This window comes from Chelonia mydas, chromosome 1 (genome assembly GCF_015237465.2).
Source record: "Chelonia mydas isolate rCheMyd1 chromosome 1, rCheMyd1.pri.v2, whole genome shotgun sequence".
Classification (NCBI taxonomy): domain Eukaryota; kingdom Metazoa; phylum Chordata; order Testudines; family Cheloniidae; genus Chelonia; species Chelonia mydas.
The window spans coordinates 262,896,076-262,919,542 of NC_057849.1; the positions used below are offsets into that span (position 1 = coordinate 262,896,076).

At 39.3% G+C, this 23,467-nt stretch overlaps 1 protein-coding gene across 6 annotated transcripts in view; it reads right to left on the minus strand.

Moving 5' to 3' along the window:
- Positions 1-2,406: 2,406 nt before the first annotated feature.
- SCYL2 (SCY1 like pseudokinase 2) overlaps positions 2,407-23,467 on the minus strand; it is a 53,404-nt gene continuing 32,343 nt past the window's right edge. For 4 of the 6 annotated variants that reach the window (XM_043545413.1, XM_043545407.1, XM_043545399.1 and 1 more), the window contains 8 exons: positions 20,807-20,939; positions 17,066-17,184; positions 16,555-16,596; positions 15,771-15,871; positions 14,937-15,003; positions 14,719-14,808; positions 12,996-13,115; positions 2,407-9,794 (listed from right to left, as the gene is read on the minus strand). In XM_043545413.1, the coding sequence (XP_043401348.1) occupies positions 9,144-9,794; positions 12,996-13,115; positions 14,719-14,808; positions 14,937-15,003; positions 15,771-15,871; positions 16,555-16,596; positions 17,066-17,184; positions 20,807-20,939 (1,323 nt within the window). In that variant the 3' untranslated portion in view covers positions 2,407-9,143. The remainder of the gene's footprint in view (positions 9,795-12,995; positions 13,116-14,718; positions 14,809-14,936; positions 15,004-15,770; positions 15,872-16,554; positions 16,597-17,065; positions 17,185-20,806; positions 20,940-23,467) is intronic. The other 2 variants (XM_043545421.1, XM_037884287.2) reach the window with 1 other exon arrangement.

Sequence of the window (23,467 nt, forward strand, 5' to 3'; positions counted from 1 at the left end):
TGAGTCCCTAGCCCCAGCAAGTTTAACATCAGCCTTGGTGACCCCATTAAAATGAGGTCAAAACTCACAGTTTGAGAACTGGTGAGTAGTCTGATTGCCTGCATAACACAGGCCATAGAACTTTTCAGAAATACTTTCTAGATCATATCCTTTAGAAAAAAACATCTAATCTTGATTTAAAAACTGAGTGATGGAGAGTCCATCATGATCCTTGGTAAATTGTTCCAATGGTTAATTACCCACACTTAAAAATTTACAGCTAATTTCCCATCTGAATTTGTCTAGCTTCAACTTCCAACCACTGGATTGTTATAGATTGAAGACCCCATTATCAAGTAGTTTCTCCCATGTAAGTACTTATAGTCTATAATTAAATCACTCCTTAAGCCAGTGGGTCTTAACCTGGGGTTCATGCACCCCCTTGGGGTGTGAGATGCCCTTTCTGGGGCTGCAAGACATACCAGATTTTTTTAGAAGGTAAATCATGGAAAACACAAATTAAGCACAGGGACAAAAATGAGCAGAGAAATAAGTCAGTTTCTTTGTAACCAAAGCAGTAATTTAGTTGAGGACTTCGAAAATAGAGAGTTTATCCTTTGCCTAGCATACATGGCAGATGTATTCAGACACCTAAATGAACTCAACACATCTATGCAAGGAACTGGGATGAACATGGTAACGGCCGGAGAGAAGTTATCTGCTTTTATTCGTAAACTTCCAGTTCCGATAAAGTGTGTTGAGAAAAGAAATTTCACTAACTTTCCTTTTCTTGAAGAAACAGTTGTTTCAGAAAATGAAGGAATGACCATCGCAACTGAAGTGACAAAGCATTTGCAACAGTTGAATGACTCTTTCCAAGGATATTTTTCCACTGGAGATCTTGATGTGGCAAAGAAATGGATACTGGATCCATTTCTTTTTAACTTGGATTCCATCAGCAATAGTGATTTGATGAAAGATTATCTCATTGAATTATGAGCCAATGGCCGAATCCGAATGGAGTTTGAGACAATGAAGTTTGAGAATTTCTGGTGTGGTCAACTAGCACCGTTTCCACAACCGGCAAAGACAGCGCTGGAGATCCTTGTGTCATTTGCCACTACACACTTGTGAGACAGGATTTTCATCACTCTTACACATCAAAACAAAAGGTCAGAAACCGCCTAAATACTAGTGAGGACATGCATGTGGCTATTTCAGAAAACGTTCCTTGTTTCTCAAACATCACTGAACAAAAGCAACAGCAGAAGAGTCACTGAGTTGGTAAACTTAAAGTGTGTAATTTTTCATGTATTCTTAATTTTACTGCGAAATTAAAAATATATAATTCTCTCTCTTTCATTCTACAGTTATGATATAGCTAGGTTTAAAGAACTGACCTACTTCAATGATTTTGATAAGGGGTGCAAGAACATATTTTGAGAACCAAAGGTAAAGTAAAGGTTGCAGTAAAGGTTAAGAACCACTGCCTTAAGCTTTCTCCTTGTTAAGCTAAATAGATGGAATTTACTCTCTCTCTACAAAGCATGTTTTCTAATCCAATTTAGTAACATCCTTCTTGAATTGTGGACATCAGAGTTGAACACAATATACCAGCAGTGGTTGCACCTGTATGCGTAGACAAGCCCTAAACAACAGGAGAAGAGAGTCGTTTTCTGAGGGCTGATTGCAAAGCCAGGGATTGTATATATGAGAAGCTGAAAGCCACCAGAAAAAGCCAGGACACAGCGAGAGAAGCCCTGGGAGGAAGCCATAGAGTAAGATTTTATTGGACAGTGTGCTGGCTGGAAAGAGGCTTGGAATTGTAAACAAGCAAATGGGCTCTTGTTTGTTTCTGCTGTGTTTAGGGAAATAGGACTTTGTTGGTGCAATCATGTTATTTATAAAGAATATACACAAATACCTGGAATTTCATTAATTTCTCCTGATAATAGAACCCCAAGAACCCAAATACTGGCTAGCTGCTCAGCTCAAAAGGGGCAACAATATCAATAGAAATTTTGCATTGGGAAGACAGATGACAGAATATGGCCCTTATTAATATGCAATGGTGGAGAGAGAAGACAAAACTTTAAAATTAGCATTTAATTTTTCTGATTTTCGTGAATGTTTTCCAAAGATTGGTTGTGATTCTTCAAACGTCTTCTCTGGCTCTTTGCTGCATCTCTGCTGCATCTCATGATGTCCGTTCTGTGCGTGTGTGCAACATATGCTCCAAATCCACAACCACTTGAAGAAAAACTGAATCCAGGACTAATCATCATTCCGGGGTTGTATTATGCCCTTCTTGTTGGATAAATGGCAGTGCAAACAAAAAAGTGTGATAATTAAAGTTTTCCACATAGGTTAGCATTGCTTGCTTTTATGGAATGCTGGGAATAAAAATATTCACTTTTACTTCCAACATGAAAATATGAAAAATTCATTTATTTTAGTAAGCAACCTCATTCAGATTTCAAAACTACACCATTTTCATTCACAGTACAAAGTCGTATGAATTTCTTTAAACTCTGTGCATTTTACGTTTTATAAGATTACCGATCTAAAAGCTGATACAAGAATAAATTTATTGTTGTAGAATTGTGATGTCCAATAAACCAAAATACGTCATGCTATGACAGTTCTGCTGATCGTGAATCGCAGCTGACACTATAGTAACATCACACACTTCATGAGAATTTAATGCTTTAAACATAAAACTGCCACTAAATACCGACTGTACAATTAGACAAGTAAACAAATACTCTATTAAATATCTTGCCCAAGGCCTGAGTTCACTATAATACATTAAAGCAGTTTTGATTTACAACTTCAAGCCCGAAGATCTGTACAGTGGTTAGAACTGCCTGAATTTTAGCACTTATGAGAACAAACCACTTCCAATTCAATATCAGGGACCCATTTATTCTATTGATTTTGTTGCAAGGACTGGAACATTAAGGGGACTTGGGGGTACTAATCCTAGTCTCTAAATGTCTTATGTGACTTCCTTGTACATCAGTCAAATCCTATTGGAAAGAGAGGTACAAAGCAGAATCTCATTGCAAACCAGATAGTTTGGAAGAATTTACCCGGAAAGCTGTTTCAAAACAGAAATTATTAGTAAATAAAATGCATCTCACACTGCAGAGAACATAAAACAGACACAGGGTTACACACACACAAACATTTTTACAGGGCATTTCTTTAACCTTGAACTGCACAAGCCAATCAACTCAAAAACACTCACAAATAAGTCACTTCTCAAGTCCAAGACTGAGATCAAGTGTACATAAGCTTACTTGAGGAAGGAATGTTACTCCCTTTCTACTGCAATTCAGGTAGATATAGGCATACTAAACATATTTACACACAAATCATAAAGAAAGAAAATCATCTTTTTCCACATGGCAGATGGGTGACATTTGACTTCAGTCTAAACTCTCACATTTCATTTTTGTTCTCACTGTGAAATGTAACCAATACAAGTGGTATCATGGCATCTAAATACATGTACGTACAAAGCAGGATACAAAATCATCAGCAAATGCATCTTTCCCTTGCCATATTTTTATTACTTAAAAAGACAAATGCAGTATTTAAGAAAATTGCAAAATAGTAACGTGTCACAACAATGTAGGTCGCTAGGAAGACAAGACTTTAAAGAAAAAAAAATGTGTTTCAATACAGAGCTTGAAATATTTGACATCTATTTGCCCGAAGACCAAGCCTGCTCAGCCTCAGTGTAAAGTACCTGTACTGTCAAACCCCTCAAGACCCTGGTACTCCAAGGCCACATCTGTTTTATTCACATTACCACATCTTCCCTCCCTCACAACAGCCAGCTGTGCCCCCAATAGTAAACAGATACCCTACCCATTCCCAAGTTAAATTTGCCCTCCTTTTCAATAATGGATGCTCAGTACCTTTTTGCAAGGCTCCTCTGATGCTACTACCCTTCTGCATATACAAGAGGTCCCTGGTCTTTCACATAGGTGACTCCACTCCATATCTCCCACCCTTATGGGAAAAGCAGCAGCAGCAGCTCTGTTCCCTCCCTCCACTCTTGGATTCCTGAAAAAGATATCCGCTCAGGAGCTACTCAACTCCCTCCCTCCCAGGAAAGGAGTCGGCAGGTGCATGGCCCCCACTCAGTTCACTTGCCCAGGAAAACTTTCTACCAGCCCTAGTCGAACAGGTTCTTCAAGCCCTGTTAAATACTGTGGCCCCATTTAAAAGGCTAATTTGTTTTACTGATTTTGTTTGTTTTTCCACAGTATTCTCCAGACTTTAGAGTACAAAAGGGTCTGAACCAGAAGCCTCTGACTAGGCTTATAGTCACTAATTTACACTGCATGAGAGAACAGCAGGAGAACAACTAATGCTTGCACACAGAGGAAATGCATCTGTATTTCCCCAGTGTTTATAGTTTGTCTTTCACACTAAAAAAGTGGCAGTGAAGTGAATCAAAAGGGAACTTGTTCCCTCGTCCCTTTTTTGCTTTGATATATTGACTCCTGTTTTCAGTTCTAACAAAACGAGTTACAACACACCTCGACTGCAATCCTCAACGAAGAGCCAGACCCATGCAGAACTCTATTGTAGTCAATGGAGGTCTGATAGAACAGATGTAAGTGCAGGATTGGGGAGTTACCTAAACAAATGTACTTGATGCATGCAATGTTTGCACATATTTTTAAGTTCATTTCAGTGTTAAGGGCAGAAACATAGAACCTGCATTAATTGTTCAAGGAAACATAACACCATTTATTTTACAGTGGATGATTATTTTGATGAGACAAATATAAGTATTTTTATACATTGCCTAGAGCTAATATCAATTTCAAACCAAAATTTCCATTCTGTTTGAGGGCTAAATGCATGGAGAGGAGAAAAAAAGCAGATACAGAAAATAAAGAAGGGGCAGTATAGGTGTGACCCATCTTCCCGACTTACGTCTGAACCCATGGAAGTCCTTCCTTCACTAGGAAAATGGCAGGCCTGACCATCTTCTGTAACATTGTCTCTGTATTTCTCCCCCATCCTTTCCCTAATACCTCTGCAGATTCCAGATATATATGTTATTGCCGATCCAGTAGTATTAACTTTGACCGCATGCTATACTACTGTCCACAGTTCAACCCGTCATTGTGGCTTGGAGGTGAGCAAAAGCAGCAGGAGATAGCAGAGTCAGCTTCATAAACACTCCCTCTTGTTACAGAGCCCAAGAAGCATTGCGGAGGCATAGAACTCTGGATTTTGGAAGCTATGCCTCATTTCACAGGGAAAACAAATTTTGCACTGAAGTGCTGCACAGAAAAAAATTCAAATTATTCAAGCCAGACAAACATTTATCCAGCATATTACCTGTGTACAATCTTCCTCTCTCAGAAATAAACCCTACAGGACATAAAAATAGTTTACAAAGAACTACCCTATACTTTGAATTGGAGATTGGCCCAACTAAAACCACGGACCCAAAATTCCAAATTTTGCAACTGTCCTCTCTCTCTAATAGGCTGAACCAAAATCCTAAATCTGAATGCCCCCAAACTCTATGTGTGGGATGATCAAGAGAACGGGAGTGCTCAAAATCCAGATTAGAATTTTTTGGCTTGAGTGCATCTCTACCTTGGATATCAGATTTTACAATAAACTATATTAACAGTGGTCATTTTTAACACTGTTTTATTTCCCACATAATTCACGAGAATGCAGACTCAAGTAATTCTTCAAAGTCTTGCCTTAGATTGCCCTAATAAAGTACATCTCTCAGAAATCAGATGCACAAGTTCATTTATATAAAAAAAGAGACATTAGGATCACCCACAGTATAGAAGGTCATTAACCATATATGTATCGAAAATGTTCAGTTGTCCTAGTATCGTTTAAATTATGCTGCTAATTCAATGTAACCTACAATATCTACCAAAAATATCAACAGCACATACAATGTGCATTTAAAAAAAAATTTTCACTGATCCCAGATATTTTAAAACAAAAGGACTAAGGCAGCAGCTATAATACACAGGTTTTTTTAAAAGATACATTTAACGTTTTTACTGCTTAAAACTGGAAATATAATTTAACAAAAATACAAGTCACATTTACAGCATAAGGCCCTTTGGTTTCTTAAGCAGCAAATGAAAGAACAATATTATTAGTGAAAGGCTTTGAAAAATAAAGTACAAGTTTTCTGTAAAGAAAAGTTAACTAGTTCTTCCCTTCTCAAAATAGCAAGCTATAGTCTTCTAAATATTACACAAGAAGGTTCCTGAATTTTCTAGGAAAGAAAGAGTTAAAACCAAACAGTAGAAAACTGTCAGACCAGAGATTCTATCATGGGCAAGCTGAACATCTACCTGTTTGGAAGCAGAAGAAACTACTGCTTAATTTTCTGGAGAACTTTATTAAATTTGGAGCAATACATTAAAAGGATTTAAAATAGTTATCTAGTCACCAAATATATTCTAGTACTTACAGTTTTGCTTTTGAGAAGTCACTTCATATGCATTTGTCCTTTGTAAGAGTTTGACAGAAAAAAAATCTGAATAATTTTTCATTTTAAATCAAGGCAATCATGGCAGACTGCTTTTTCACATAACTATACAGCACTAGTTTTGAGCAGTCCTCTTCAGTCTCCTCTAATATAGATGGAAAATGTTAAGTGACCCAAAACGTTTCCATGTAACTACGCAAAGTATATCCAATTCTGAGCCAGATCGTCTTAGCCACTAAAACACAGAAATATTTCACTTACAATATACATGATTGACTAAGTTACCTGCCACATTTTAAGCAGGATTTAGAAAGTCTTAACATCAATGGTACATGGCTCTTGCTCTGGTGCTAAAAATTGGGAATCAAAAATCACGAAGCAAGTTATAATCTAGCATGACTATTGGAGCAGTGCTTTTCTGTGTCCCAAACTTGCTTAGAGTTAATATCACAATTTCACCCCAAAAATCTCCATTCTGTTTTTAGTGAGAATTAGAATGATCACCATCATCACTTTATTCTTGTTGAACACTACTGCTGTATTAATCCTTCTTTCTCTCTAAGGGTATGCCTACACTACGAAATTAGGTCGAATTTATAGAAGTCGGTTTTTTAGAAATCGGTTTTATATATTCGAGTGTGTGTGTCCCCACAGAAAATGCTCTAAGTGCATTAAGTGTATTAACTCGGCAGAGTGCTTCCACAGTACCGAGGCTAGAGTCGACTTCCGGAGTGTTGCACTGTGGGTAGCTATCCCACAGTTCCCGCAGTCTCCGCTGCCCATTGGAATTCTGGGTTGAGATCCCAATGCCTGATGGGGCTGAAACATTGTCGCGGGAGGTTCTGGGTACATATCGTTATGCCCCCGTTCCCTCCCTCCCCCTGTGAAAGCAAGGGCAGACAATTGTTTTGCGCCTTTTTTCCTGAGTTACCTGTGCAGACGCCATACCACGGCAAGCATGGAGCCCGCTCAGCTCACTGTCACCGTACGTCTCCTGGGTTCTGGCAGACGCGGTACTGCATTGCTACATAGCTGCAGCAACCCATTGCCTTGTGGCAGCAGACGGTGCAATAGGACTGGTTACCATCATCGTCATGTCCGAGGTGCTCCTGGTCGCCTGTGTGAGGTCGATCAGGAGCACCTGGGCAGACATGGGCGCAGGGACTAAATTGGGAGTGACTTGATCAAGTTATTCTCTTTAGTCCTGCAGTCAGTCCTATTGACCCATCTTATGGTGAGCAGGCAGGCGATACGGATTGCTAGCAGTCCTATTGCATCATCTTCTGCCGGGCAGGCAAGAGATGAGGATGGCTAGCAGTCCTATTGTACCATCTTCTGCCGAGCAGCCATGAGATGTGGATGGCATGCAGTCCTTCTGCACCATCTGCTGCCAGCCAAAGATGTAAAAGATAGATGGAGTGGATCAAAACAAGAAATAGACCAGATTTGTTTTGTACTCATTTGCAACCCCCCCCCCCTCGCCCCCCGTCTAGGGGACTCATTCCTCTAGGTCATATTGCAGTCACTCACAGAGAAGGTGCAGCGAGGTAAATCTAGCCATGTATCAATCAGAGGCCAGACTAACCTCCTTGTTCCAATAAGAACAATAACTTAGGTGCACCATTTCTTATTGGAACCCTCCGTGAAGTCCTGTCTGAAATACTCCTTGATGTAAAGCCACCCCCTTTGTTGATTTTAGCTCCCTGTAAGCCGTGTCGTCAGCTGCCCCTCCCTGCGTCAGAGCAACGGCAAACAATCGTGCATCTGAGTTGAGAGTGCTGTCCAGAGCAGTCACAATGGAGCACTCTGGGATAGCTCCCGGAGGCCAATACCATCTAAGTGTGTCCACAGTACCCCAAATTCGACCCGGCAAGGCCGATTTAAGAGCTAATCCACTTGTCAGGGGTGGAGTAAGGAAATCGATTTAAAGAGCCCTTTAAGTCGAAATAAAGGGCTTCATTGTGTGGACAGGTGCAGGTTTACATCCATTTAACGCTGCTAAATTCGACCTAAAGTCCTAGTGTAGACCAGGGCTAACAAGATAAGTGAAAGCCAAAACATTTCCCTTCAAAACCTTAGTCTCTTATACATGATTAGAGATATTTTCATTCAACACGGCTAAAAAACCAGCCTCTTGGATGCAACATAACTGATTCTTCCCATAGTGTGTCATAGTACAAATTAGGGTCATGCCAAATTTAGGCTATCCAAATCGACACCCCATCAGGATTTAGCACATATTGAACAGAGACTTGAGTATTGTGGGGGCACTAAACAATATAAATTAGCTTGTTAACAACTTAACCATTTTTGTTCAATTTATGGAGTAAAATTACACAAATCCAAAAGCTATTCAGAACAAATCTCTGAACAATTATGAAATACGTAGCTTCTGCTTTTATGAATGGATGTATGCAGATTGATGTATCCTGACTTAAAACTTAAAACCCTGAAGTTGGGGAAAAAGGGCTAAGACAGCTTGACAATTATGAGATTCTATTGCATTACCAGGTCAGCCTGAAAATAAAATCTTTTTCCGGTGCAATCTTTATTTTGCTAGGTGGAAAGTTTCCCCAAGTCAAATTTTTATCAGTCATACAAAGATGTTAATCAGCTTACCCATCATTCAAATTGTATCAATCTTTGAAAAAGAAAGCAAGACACTTTACCCAAAAAGATCTTTTAAGTCATTGCTAGCTGAGCTGCTGTTTGTCATGGTGTTTGTTGGCTGTGCGAAGTTCTGAGGGTTAAAGAAAGGATTACCCTGCATACCAAAACCAGGTTGTCCTAGAGTGTTCATCTGTGGTCCCAAAACAGAACTGCTTGCACCCGGGGAACCTTGCGGGGGTACAAACTGAGTAAGCCACTGGTTTGGTTTCTGTTGTGACAATTGGTTCATACTAACTTTGGGTTTTTGAGGACCAAAAAGACTATCTAAAGCAGAAAGGTCTGGGGATCTGTTGTGTTGTGTCGGCTGTGAAACTCTAGATGTAGCACTCACAGGGCTGTAGTTTGGCATGTTGGCAGTTGGTACCATGTTCATCTTGGCCATTCCAGTTGCAGTTGGACTACTGAAGAAATTCTGGTTTGTAGTACCTGCCCCAAGGCTGAATCCAGAAGTCTGAAATCCCATATTAGTATTTAGTCCATTTGTTACGTTTCGCTTTGTGCTCTCAACAGGGGATAAAAATCCCATTCCAACAGTCATAGATGGGACAGAAGAGAAGCTACTTGAAGAAGCAACTTTAGGTTTGCTGATGGAATGGCTGGTCAAAGATGACATATTATCTATCAAGGTATCTGTCAAATCCTTTGTCTGCAAAACATACAAGTGTAGTTATGTGCTTTTGCTGCTTACAGACATACTAGCAACACTTTATTACATTGCTTCTGCAGTTAAGATACAAGTGGCCCTCTTTTAAACCCCAATTTTCAGAAGCTGAAATTACTTCTATTCCATGTTTCCCTCAAACTTGGCATAAAAGGTAATTTCTTTACCTTATACAAGGACAATTTGGTTATTTTGGTACTCAGATGTTTGAGTTGTTCCACAGATTTGGCATCTGAGTCTGGCAAATACTGTTTTTCTAAACTAACACTTCTGAGACTACTTGAAAAGAATTTTCAGCACAGCTTGAGGGAACTGAACACAATTGTTTCCATTAAAGTCAAAGTGAGTCACATGGCTAAATGCTCACATACAGTATCATGCTGAAAAATATCTCTATGAAATATGTGCACTGAGATCCTTTAGTGTTTTGAAACAGATGCACTAAGCATATGTTCAGTAAATCAATATTCTATACTATAAATTGCACATTTTCTATATGGGTCTAAATTTAGCCTTCAGATGTACGTACAACTCTTACTGAGGTCAATGAAAGTTGCATGCTCCTATCTGAGGACAGGCATTTTGTCCTCTTCAAAATGCATTGGGCTGCACCAATATACATATTGGTCTGAAATCATAGAAGTTGCACACAGACTGAAAATATGAAGAATAACTATGATCTGGTTTTATGGTCTTTATTCATAGGTACAGGAGCGCTGAAACCCACTGTTGTAAATATGGGAGACATTCACTGATAAGCAAAGTGGGTATACGCAGATCAAAGGGTGTAAAAAAACAAGTCCATCCTAGTTTAGCGCTGCACAGAAAGGTTTTCAATAATATTTTTCATTCAGTAATGGTAGGGGGAAAAAAACCATTTTTTCCTTCCCACTCTCTCTCCTCCCCACTTACCCCACAGGAAGGTGGTGTGTCAGGAAGGAAGGAAGAAAGACAAAGACAGAAAGGTCTTCTCCCCCCCCCCGCACTCCTTCCCTCCGCCATGTTAGAAAAAATGGGGAACGAAACAAGTCCTCCTGCACAGAGTTTTTCACTAAACCTTTTCTCGACCAGCTCTACTTTGAACAGAGTTTAAATTAATCTCACATAAAAGGTGAAGCTACGTTTAAATGAAATTACTTTAATGAGATTTATTAAACTTTTAAAAAAAATTAAGGTACACAAAATATTTACATTAATATGTAAATCATGTTCTGACTATCCCACCAAAGTGAAGAAAAGGTTGCTGTAATATTCTGAAAGCAAGATGATAGCCAGAAAATATCCTTTGTTTGTATCTACCATCAACAACAGCCACAAACAAATCAATGTAACTTTTTCAAACACCACCACTGCAAGCTCTTCTTGTACCTAAAATTTAAGCTGGGTTTTTTTCCTCTGTTGTACATCACCAGACAACAATAAAGAAACTGTCTGGAGTCATGTGAACTGACAGGGGACGAAACAGCACCCCAGAACAGATTCCCCAAGCAAGAAGCAGGCTGAGAATGAGACCCCAACTCTGGGTCCATGAATATTCTTCCAGGAGATATTGAAAGCACCCAAGAACCAGATTTCTGTGCCAGAAGAGGCTTTCACCTCAGGACATCAGTGATCAGGAGCAGACTTACCGTGGAATAAACCATGTGGTGGCATGGGGCCCCCAATGACGGGGGGCCCCCAAAGTGCAGGACAAATATCTGACAACCTGCCCCCAAATCCCGGCTGGCGGTGCAGCAGGGCTCAGGCAGGCAGGCTGCCTGCATGCCGTGGCTGGTAGCCCCACGCCGCTCCCAGAAGTGGCTGGCTGCTGGCATGTCTCTGCGCACCCCTAGCAGGGGAGGGGAGGTGGCTCCACGCACTGCCTCTGCCTGCACACAGAGACCCACTGTCCCTCTCCCGCCAAGGGGCGCGCAGAGATGTGCCAGCAGCAGGGCGAAGGCGGTTCCCTGCCCGCTCTGTCTCCCTTCTTCCATGCTGCTTCGCTCTGAGAAGCGGCCGGCACGTCACTGCGGCCCCTGGGGTGTGTGTGTGTGTGTGTCTCCGCGCACTGCCCCCGTTCCGAGCACTGACTCCGCAGCTCTCATTGGCCGGGAACTGTGGCCAATGGGAGCTGCGGGGGTGGTGCCTGCGGACAGCAGTGTGTGGAGACTCCCTGACCCCCCACACCTAGAAGCCGATGCCAGAGAGGTGTGTGCACAGGTCGCTCTGGGAGCCGTGCCGCCAGAGGTAAGCACCTCCCCACTCCTGCATCCTAACTCCCTGCCCCAGCCCAGAGCCTGCACCCCACAACCAAACTTTCTCATTTACTTCCCATTACTTATAATATAGGAGGATGAAGAAAAAAAAAAGAAGAAAGAGGTGGAGGGGGAGAGAAGATATGAGAAAATGCTTTTTTTTTGGCTGAGTCCCGAGGGTGGGGGAGGGGGCGCCTGAAAATGAAGCTGCACACAGGGCCCCACTAACTCTAAATCTGCCACTGTCAGTGATATCATCGGGCTTTGCTTTTGTAGACTGAACTCCAGGCATTCTTTCCTTTATTGAGTGACTATTTGCTCCAATCTCATCTTCATCAGAACCTCTCTGATGCCAGCCTTGCTCTACCTACCCTCCATGCTCCTTGCTCTCTTCTGTCCTCCCTCTTTCCTAATCACCTTTTTGATTCTTTATCCTTAAATATCTCCCATCCTTCTATCCCTTTTCCTTCACACTTGCTAACTTATTTCCTCCTACCTTACACAGGCACGACTTTAAAAAAGTGTAATGAACAGCATGCAAACCACCACTCTGCTTTGCTTATGTGCTGCATTCCGGTCCTCCTCCCTCCCTTTATTTTTATCTATTTAGGCTGTAAGCTCCTTGGGGCAGAGACTGTCTTCCTGTAAGCTTGTATTGTACCTAGAACAATGGGACTCCAAATCATGATGTTGCCTCTGGACACTACTGCGTCATAAATAATAAATATAATTAATATTGCTTTTGAGGCACTGGGAAGAACACAAACAATTTGTTATTATTTAGCTACATTGACTCTATGGTATCGACACTACTGAAAACAGGGAGTGGGGGAAGTCAGTAAATCAAGAAGGTAAGAAATAGAAAATGATCACTTTCATAACACATACAGAACTTGCAAGGAGGTAGGGGCAAGGTTACCATGGAAACTGTTCAGTAGAGATCTTTTCTCACCTGTTTGACTGGAGCTGTGACTGCATGTGATTGAGGCTTAAGTGGTTGCTGGTTTTTCAATTTTTGTGCCTGTTCTTGTTCTTTTGCTAACTTTTGTTTCTCTTCAAGTGTAAGTGATACCTTTAAAACACAAAGCATTAGCATTAACATTGGACAGTATGTCTCATGACTAGTTACTTCATTTATAATATATGAACTCTAAATGATAATGCTCGCTATTTAATGATACAGTACATACTTTTTATTCCAAAAATAAACTTCATTTCAAAACTAGCTAATGTTGCTAAGTGACAAAAACTTATCATAAAAACCCACCACATTTAGAAAACCCAAGTAGTTAAAAAGCAAGGAAATGAATTAAGGATATCATAAAACTAACAATGCCTACATAATTTCTCACCGAGTATGAAGAAATGGCTATCACAACACAGCTGCCTTACCTCTGAACCATAATTTGCTGGGTTTTTAAAAAACATATTTTATGTAAGTATTCTATTTCAAGGAATAAATGAGAAATATCAGCTAATATAATGTGACAAAACTGTGAAGTTGTAATTGGTGTTTCTTGGAAGAATTGGTGTTTCTTGAGAATAATGTATGTGTAGTTTGATAGTCAAATCTAAACTACCAATTTACTGTAAAATTAAGTTTGTATCTGTGGATTGTCATTTGAACTCAACAGTGTGTCATTAATATAAAACAGAGACAAGGTAGGTAAGGTAACATTTTACTGGACCAACTTCTGTTGGTGGAAGGTACAAGTTTTTGACCTACACAGAGTTCTTCAGGTCTGATGAAAGAAATCAGAGTGTCTGGGCTAAATATAAATTAACAGTTGGCACTCTGACTGCTTTCCCCAGACCTGAAAAAAAACTCTGCAGTTTTTATGTTCTTACCTCTCATCTCTCTGGGACCAACATGGCTACTACCACCCTGCAAACGAATTATAGAATTATATAATTTATGTATTTCTTTTTCAAAAGGGTTCTGTATTTATATTTTGAGATTGCTGAAGAAAGCTTTTAGGATTTAAATTTAATTTTTGTTGATGATGGGCAGGAACCTCCTTTGCAATCTATTTCAAATGAAGGAGATGATTCAGAATATTGGGGGGAGGGAAGATATTTCTGAATTTCTTTTGGCTACTAATATAATTATATAATTGTTCAGTAGCTGAAAGAACCTCAGATAGAGTTCCAACTCTAAAAGCAAGCAATTTGGTTCCTTTCATTTTTTGCCTCCTTTAGCTTTTTGCCATCATGTTTGTGGTCTCAATTTTTTAAAATTTGCCTCTGCCTCCTAATCCAGCATTTGGTTTTTCTCTACATCCTCTTTAGTAACCTTAGGTTAAGGTTGCCTGAGATAATGTAATATAAAACGCAAATCAACTACCTACATTTTGCTATAAAGTTTTGTTGGTGGTGAAGTAGGAAAGAAATTAGTTGATATTACTTGCTGCTTATACTGCTGGTGTCACAAACAATGTCAGTTTTCGGTAAAACTGTTTCAAAGAGACTCAGGAACATAATGAAGAATTTAAACATTTCTCAATGCTCCTCACCATGTGGACATTCAGAGTGCAGTGCTGAGGAAAACTGATCAGTTATTCTCTTTAAGCATTAAAATGTATGATAGGTGTTTACATGCATACTTTTTCATACAATACAGGCCTTTGGCTTCCAACACATCTGGATAACAAAACACCTTCAGAAAAAGAGCTTACCTTTTTCTGTTTTGATGAAAGCCCATTTTCTTTACTATGTGATCCACTAGTTGGAATGTCATTTCCAGCACTGTTAAACACCTTGTCAATCTGTTCAAATTGAAAAACATTATCCATGAACAATTTTAAATTTTGTAATTTATGATTAAGATAAACCAAATATTGCAGAGATCATTTCAAATTTGATGCCTGTGTGTATGCAAAATATTGTCTCTTACCTGATTACTTGTACTATTAGATTTTGTCTCTTCAGATACGTTCATTTGTTTAGTTATATCCAAAGATCTGTAGTACAGAGTACAAATATTACAAAAAGATGGATCCCAGTCAAAGCAATGACCCTAATTCAACAAAGTTCATAATTCTACGAGAATTAACACAGAAGAAAACTTTTCTTATCACAGCACTGTTGTATTTAGAGTGAGCGTGCATGCATGAGACACAGATTAGAAAAGGCAGTATTTAAAATTGTAGTGAGTTATTTAATGCCAATTTCAAATACTCTTTGTTTCTTTCCTAAACAGGAATAGATATGTATAGCTAGTTTAGTTAAATTGATTTAAACCCATGGTAAATCCCATACAATATCCCTAGAGTCTTCAGTAAGTTTTGTTCATGAAAGAACTCACATTTTCTCCAATGTAATTTTTCAGTCCTCAACAACTGTTTAAATATATTTTCATACTCCAGAACTGTACTAAATAATGGAGATCTATAGTGGATTACCATATTGCATGAATTAGCTAGGAAACTGGAAAAAAAATCCCACTGACAAATGTGGTTTAATTTTATTACTGTACAATTACTGAAAAAGTATTGTATATTTTATAAAACTAATTAATTTTTAACGACAATACAAGACCTCAATACAGGACTCAAATCTTTGCTGAGAAAGTGGTGGTGGGGAAAAAGACTGTCCATTTGTGAGAGTGATCAAGGACTGAATTAGGAACTAGCAAGGCTCTACCGCATATGCTGCTACAGCTAGAGGTGTTTCAGATTTGCTCATACAGGTGGAACTGAACTTCATTACAACACACACACACACTTACTTTTGCTGTTCTTGCATAATATGAAGTCGTTCAAGTTTGGTCTTATGTTCAACCTCCAATCTACTAAGCATATCTTTTATGATAGAAATGAAGGAATTAAACTATAAAGGAAATGGGTGAAAAGTTAAGATTTTGCATTGTGATGGTAAATATATAAAAAATGTATTGTGTTCTAACATTATTTATTGCTAGAAATCCAGCTATATAGAACTTTAAACAATTGTTCAGTATAAAACCTATATTAGGTATGCACAGATACAGGAATTTTTCTAAAATTCACGTTTCTTAAGTGTGTTTTTTTTTACAGCAATATATTTGCATTGCTACACTACTGGCAACACTTGTAAACAAGCTGCGAGTGGAAACATTAAGAATGCATTCTAGCTTTTGATTTGTATTGTTTTAATGTTAGGTGGTTAATTACATTACCAGGACATTTAGAAGACATCACAATATTACTCCATGGCCCTTTTGTTTCTGATGCTTTGATTAAATCCCATTACATTTTGTCCTGAATATTTTATGGCATATTTGAATGGTATCGTATGTTTCCTAATGTAACATTTTCCATCAGCCTTATAACGTTAATCTTGCTTAAATTTTTCCATAGTGTTTATATTCTACATGCATCATCTGCAAACTCAGACAGGTTTGTAGTCAGTCTCTTGATTAAATCATTGTGTAAAAACAACAGATGAGTAAAAGGAGTATGGGTCAGGGAAGTGACATGCTGACTTCAATTCCTCTATTTTTAGTACCACGGTTTGAAATATTTATTACTTACTTTTTTGAGTGCTGACATTCTGGCTAGAAAACCAGAAATGCTCTAAAATGCCAGAAAGTAAATGTAGGTCTGTTAGATGTTATTCTGAACTACATACTCTCTCGTGCCTCTATTAACTATAAGTCAAGACTGTCAGCTGATAATTTCTTACATTTGAAGGTATGTAATTCAGTGACTAAACTATACTGGATTTTATTGGCAAATATTAGTGAAAATATTCTAGAAGCAGCTTTAATTTAAGATAACTAATGGATGCAACAGGTTTAGCGATGAAAACATCATCTTTAGAATCTTAAATTAGAATTATTGACCGGATCCACTATACAAATATTGTTCTTTAAGCCTATCAATTCTGACAATATCACTGTAAGCATTTATCATTGATTATAGTCACACTGAAATGCACTAACATAGAAACTATTTTGTCAGAGAACTATGTTAATTTTGCATCTACTTCTAGACCAGCTCATTAGGTAAAAGTGTGCAAAAACAATTAAAACTGTGTTCATACCTGATTGAGATTAAGATTGTTCTCAATACTAAGAGGAATTAGATGGGGCAATACTTTTCCTGCAAGTTGTTCTTTGGTAATTCCCAACTTCTTATGAGTAAATGTACATTTGTAAATACCTGGTATAGAACATTAAAATAGCAAGATCGGTAGTTTAGTAGTTAATATTGTGAATGAGCTCCAAGAAAACTATACATATTGTACGTACTGATAATAAAATTGAACACAGGACTCAAAGAGGTCAGACTACCAGGGAAAAATCTGTACATAAAGAAACTGATTAATTAGAATTCGTTAGAAACTGATTTGCAACTAAACACAAAACTAGAAAAAACAAAGGTGAAGGACTGAAGTATTGAACTCCAATGTAACCTGGGTACAAAAAGACATGGTTTCCTAACAGGGGCGGCATTTCAGATTTTGGTGGTGGTGGTGGGACTTTAGGCACCTGAAAACTCTAGGATTTGTGCGGGGTTTGGGGGCAGATAATTTAGAAATTATCTGATAGGAGCACTGTATCTAATTCCTATATAAAAAAGAGAATTAAATAAGTATTAGACCCACTCAGCTCTAATACTAACATGTTCTCACATCTTGTGTCAAGTCACTTAGACATTGGTTAGGTTTAAAATTTTAATATATATTCTTACTTTGTTACTAACTCATGAATACAACAATTGAAACAATTGTAGAAAAATCTAGATTACTTTCTATCACTTTTTTGCAGTTCACCAAGCTCGGAATAGATGATTTAATTTTGGAAACAACTTACTAGGCCAAAGCCCTGTGAGTTTATACTGCACTTGCCTGGGGCTCTAGGGGTTCTATTTCCATTTAAAGGCTAGTTACTTTCCAGAAAACTCTTAGACACAACACTACAGTGACTGAGTTGCAGTTCTCACTGGAGAATATTTAAAACCAAACAGCAAGAACATTCCACATTTTCAAGTTGAGAAAAAAATTGAGACTTCGGAGGTATATCATGGCCACTGCAGGCAGGAAAAGAAAATAAACAGGCACAGGAGCTCAGGGCAGCTCTTCCTCTTGAAAGAAAGTTGGAGGGTCAAATCTTCTAGTCCTTTATCCAGTAAAACTTCTATTGCCACCTGTGCCTCCACTCATAGATATTCACATGTGCTTAATAACTATACACTTCATACTTAAAATATCTAAGACATCTTATCCAGGGCTACACATTTTATACACATTGGCTCAGGGACAACATTTTCTGGCATATTCTGAACATTGCTGAGCACATAGATGGTCCCCAGTGAATAATACAAATCAATGTCATAATAATAGTTGACTTTATGGACTCCGTGGATGCAATTTTTGTCCTTTGTTCTGGAATTGGCCTGGATACAGATGAAACCCTAAGAATTTGAGGTATAAACACATCTGATACTTATATGACACTTTCTGATTCCTTCCTTTTCTTAAACTCAGAACAAAAAATTATTTTTCTTTAAAACGTAAAATTGCACAGCAGCCATTGCGCTACAACCCAGCATGGGGCAGAACTGTTATCTCTAGGGAATTAAGTGATCTCCTCTCATCTGACTTTCATTCTCCATCCTTCCTGACCTCTGTGCTGCTTTTCATGCTGTCAACCATGACATCCATCCCAACCACCTGGGACCATTTGCTGGAGTCTCAGAGAGCTGGCCACCTTGGTTTTGCTCCCATCTATCAGAGTCCTCTTTTTTTGCAGCATTCAGGAGAGAGATAGGCTGGTCTGCTGGATAGGGAGCTACCCCTGAAAGACCTGGGTTCTACTCCCCCCATGGACTTCCTGTATGACCTCAGGCCAGTGCCTTAGGGACAGAGATTCAAAAGCTTTTAGGAACCCAAATGTGCAGCTAGGCATCTAGTGGGGTTTACAAAGCACCTAACATTCTAGGCACTTTTGAGAATCCCACTAGGTGCCTAAATACCTTTGAAAATCTGGTCTTCAGTCTATATGTGCCTCAGTGCCCCTTCTGTATAATGGGGATAACAGCACTGCTCTACCTCACCGAGGGGCTGTGAGGAGAACATAAGAACAGCCATACTGGGTCAGAACAAAGGTCCATCAAGCCCAGTATCCTGTCCTCTGACAGTGGTCAATGGCAGGTGCCCCAAAGGGAATGAACAGAGAGGTTATCATCAAGTGATCCATGCCCTGTCACCCAATCCCAGCTTCTGGCAAACAGAGGCCAGCGACACCATTCCTGCCCATCCTGGCTAATAGCCATTGATGGACCTATCTTCCATGAATCAATCTAGCTCCCTTTTGAACCCCATTATAGTATTGTGCTTCACAACCCCCTCTGGAAAGGAGTTCCAGAGGTTTACAGTGCGTTGCGTGAAAAAATACCTTCTTGTGTTTGTTTTAATAGAAATAGGTTAAACATTGTAAGGCACTTAGATACTATGGTGATGGGACCACAAATCCCGGTGAAGATTTAAAGGGCCCAGGGCTCCTGCTGCTGCTGCAGTAGCAGCGGCTGGGAGCCCAGGGCCCTTTTAAATCGCTGGGCCCCGGGGCAACTGCCCCTTTTCCCCTGCTTCCCTGTCGGCAAAAGGGGAGCGACGTTAAAGCACTGCCGTCAGCTGTGTACGGGCCCGTACCGGTGGCCACTTCTTACCGGTATGCTATACTGGCCCACTTTCACCTCTGTACTAACTGTAGTTAAGAGCTCCACGTGGGGACTTGCACACCTCCTGTATGAAACTTGGGGGGGGGGGGGAAGGCTCCCACCCACCCCCTCAAATGGTACCCTGACTTCCTAACATTCAGAACAAAAGAAAGGAGAAACTGGGTGGCTCAAGGTAACTTGTGGCTGTTGAACACAAGTGACACCCACATACTTAGAGTTCAGAACCTGCCCCTGGCAACCGTGAAAGTTTTGCTGTCTACTTGCTTTCTGGAGAGGTTCCTTCTGGAAGCTTAGGCCTGTATTAATCAAGAGGTTTTCACAGTTTATTTCTACATACCACTCCCAAATTAAGGCTTTATTCTCCACTGTGTCTGAGCAGAGCTTGGGAACAGTGCAGATGGGATATCAACAGGGAGATAATTATGACTCCCTTATTCTCAGCCAGCTGAGATCAGTCATAGCTGAGCCTCATTGTATGCCCCTCCAGATATACCCCTGCGCTGCTTTCTGGGGGATATAAGTGGTGGAGCCACCCATGGCAATAGAGATTCCCCTCTGCAGAGGAGGAATTCTCCTGGGACATTTTCCAGTCATTTTGAGCTAATTTTGTATAACTTAAGTGTCACAAAGTAAACTTGGTGGATCAGAGAACCCAGCCCATTAGTGTCCAAAAGAAACTGCTTAAGAGAAATGCAACTGGGCAGTGTAAGGGGATTCTTTGCTGGACAGCAAAGCTATTTGGAAAGTCCAGTTTTACAGCTTCACTACTGAAGAGGAAACAGGAGGTGACAGGGATTTATAGTGCTCTCTGGCAGATTCTCTGCAGCTGTGGAGACCAAAGGACCCATAGAAGATCCACAGGTCAACAGCTGTGGAGGATACTTGTGACTGAACTGAGCCCATAGACTACAAATACATCGAACAGAGAACAGAGGAGCATTGGGAATACAATTTGGAATAAAAGAAAATCTCTGAGAAATCCAAAACAGCTAATAGGCTTTTACATAAATTGTTAGCCATGGAACACATACAGCACTTCCAATATGCCATATAGAAATTACAACAACAAAACTAACAAGAAGGGAAATTAAATATTCATTACCTAAAATTCCCATAAGCACTGCAGGTTCCTTGGATGGAATTTGTTGTAGAAAGGGTAGAATGTCATCAAGTACAAACCACTTATCCAAATATTCCAAAATCTTTCCTAAGCACACTAAGGAGTTCACGCGGACCTATTAAATATGTAACAGAAGTTAAGTAGCATCTCTAACTTCTATTTTTGACTAAAAATAAACATTTTAAAATACATGAATTTTAAATCTTTATAAAAACAGATAAGATTTTTGTATTTAAACTTATATTTTAACAAAAGTGTTAAGACAGACTAAAATAACTGGATGAACTACATTTTTACAAGATTGAAATAGATAGACCCCAAAGTCCTCTAATACACAGTTATGATTAAACATTATTGTAAAAATAACATCTTGAACCACAGAAATGTAGGGCTAGAAGGGACCTTGAGAAGTCATCAAGTCCAGCCCCCTTACTAAAACAGGACAAAGTAAACCTAGACCATCCCTGACAGGTGTTTGTCCAACCAGTTCTTAAAAGCCTTCAGTGATGGGGATTCCACAACCTCTCTTGGAAGCTTATTTCACCACTTAACTACTCTTATAGTTAATATGTATCCTAAATCTCCCTTGCTGCAGATTGAGCCCATCACTTCTTGTCCTCCTTTCAGTGGACATGGAGAACAATTGATCATAGTCCTCTTTTATAAACAGCCCTTAACATGTCTGAAGACAGTTATTAAGGTCCCCACTTCAGTCTTCTTTTTTCAAGACGAAACATGCCCTGTTTTTTTATCCTTTCCTCATAGGTCAGATTTTCTAAATCTTTTATCACTTTATTGTTCTTCACTGGACTTTCTCCAATTTGTTCACATCTTTCCTAAAGTGTGGCACCCAGAACAGGATGCTATACTCCAGCTGAGGCCTCAACAGTGCCGAGCAGAACACATTCTTACATACAAGTCCTGTTAATATACCTCAAAATATTAGCTTTTTCCCCCACAACTGCATCACCTTGTTGACTCATGGTCAATTTGTGCACCACTATAGCCTCCACATCCTTTTCAGCAGTCCTCCCATCTCACAAGTTATTCCCTATTTTGTAGTTGTGCATTTGATTTTTCCTTCCTAAGTGAAATACTTTGCACTTGTCTTTATTGAATTTCTTTCTTGAATTGTAGATTTCTGACTAATTCTCCAATTTGTCCAGGCTGCATTTTGTAAGCACACACTCTGCTCCATTATCCAAGTCATTAATGAAAATACTGAATATAGTACTTGAACCCAGGACTGACTCTCCAGTGGGACTCCACTAGATATGCCCTCCCAGTTTGACAGTGAATCGTTGATAACTAAGTATGGTCTTTCAAACAGTTGTGCACCCACCTTATAGTAATTTCATCTAGCCACATTTCCCAAGTTTGCTTATAAGAATATCATTTGAGACTGTGTCAAAAACCTTACTAAAATCAAGATACATCATATCTACTGCTTCTCTTCTGCACCTCACCCCATCCACTAGGTCAGTTACCATCAAAGAAGGAAATCAGGTTTTTAGCATGATTTGTTTTTGACAAAACCATTCATCTACCCACCTTATTTTACTCTAAGTGCTTACAAATTGATTGTTTAATCATTTGTTACAGTATCTTTCCAGGTATCAAGGTTCAGCTGACTGGATTCCCCATCCTCTTTGCTCCCCTTTTTAAAGACAGGTACTCTCTGTTTTCCCTTCTCCAAGTCTTCTAGGACCTCACCCATCCTCCATGAGTGTTCAAAGATAATTATTAATGGTTCACAGATTTCTTCAGCTAGTTCCTGAAGTACCTTAAGATGAGTTTCATCAGGCCCTGCTGACTTGAATGCATCTAGTTTATCTAAATATTCTTTAACCTGTTCATTCCCTATTTTGGCTTGTGTTCCTTCCTCTTTGTTGTGAATATTAATTGTGTTGAGTATCCAGTCAGCATTAAGATAGGCATTAAACAACTCAGCCATCTGGATGTCATCAGTTATTAGGTCTCCTTCCCCGCGAAGTAGAGAACTTACACTTTCCTTCATCTTTCTCTTGCTCCTAATGCATTTAAATAAGCTCTTCTTATTGCCTTTTTTGTCCCTTGCTAGGTGTAACTCATTTTGTGCAGCCTTTCTGATTTTGTTCCTGCATCCTTATGCTATTCTTTTGTACTACTCCTTATCAATTCATCCATGTTTCCACTTTTTGTGGAATTCCATTTTGATTTTCAAGTCATCAAAGAGCTTCTGATGGAGCCATATTGCCTCTTACTATTCTTTCCTTCGCACTAGAATAACTTGCTGTTGTGCCTTTAATAAAGCCTCCTTGAGAAACTGTCAACTCTCCTGAACTTCTGTATCCTTTAGATTTTCTTCCCTTGGGACCTTACCTACCAATTCTCTGAGTTTGTTAAAGTTTGCTTTTTTGAAGTCCAATGTGCTTATTCTGTTGCTCACATTCATTCCTTTCCTTAGAATCTTGAAATCTATCATTTCATGATCATTTGCACCAAAATTGCCTTTCATTTTCAGATTCATACTCAATTCCTCCCTGTTGGTCACAATCAAGTCTAATATGGCTGTCCCCCTCATTACTACTTCCACTTTCTGAAACAAAAAGTTGTCCTCAATACATTCCAAGACCTTATTGGAAATTGTGTGTTTTGCCTTAT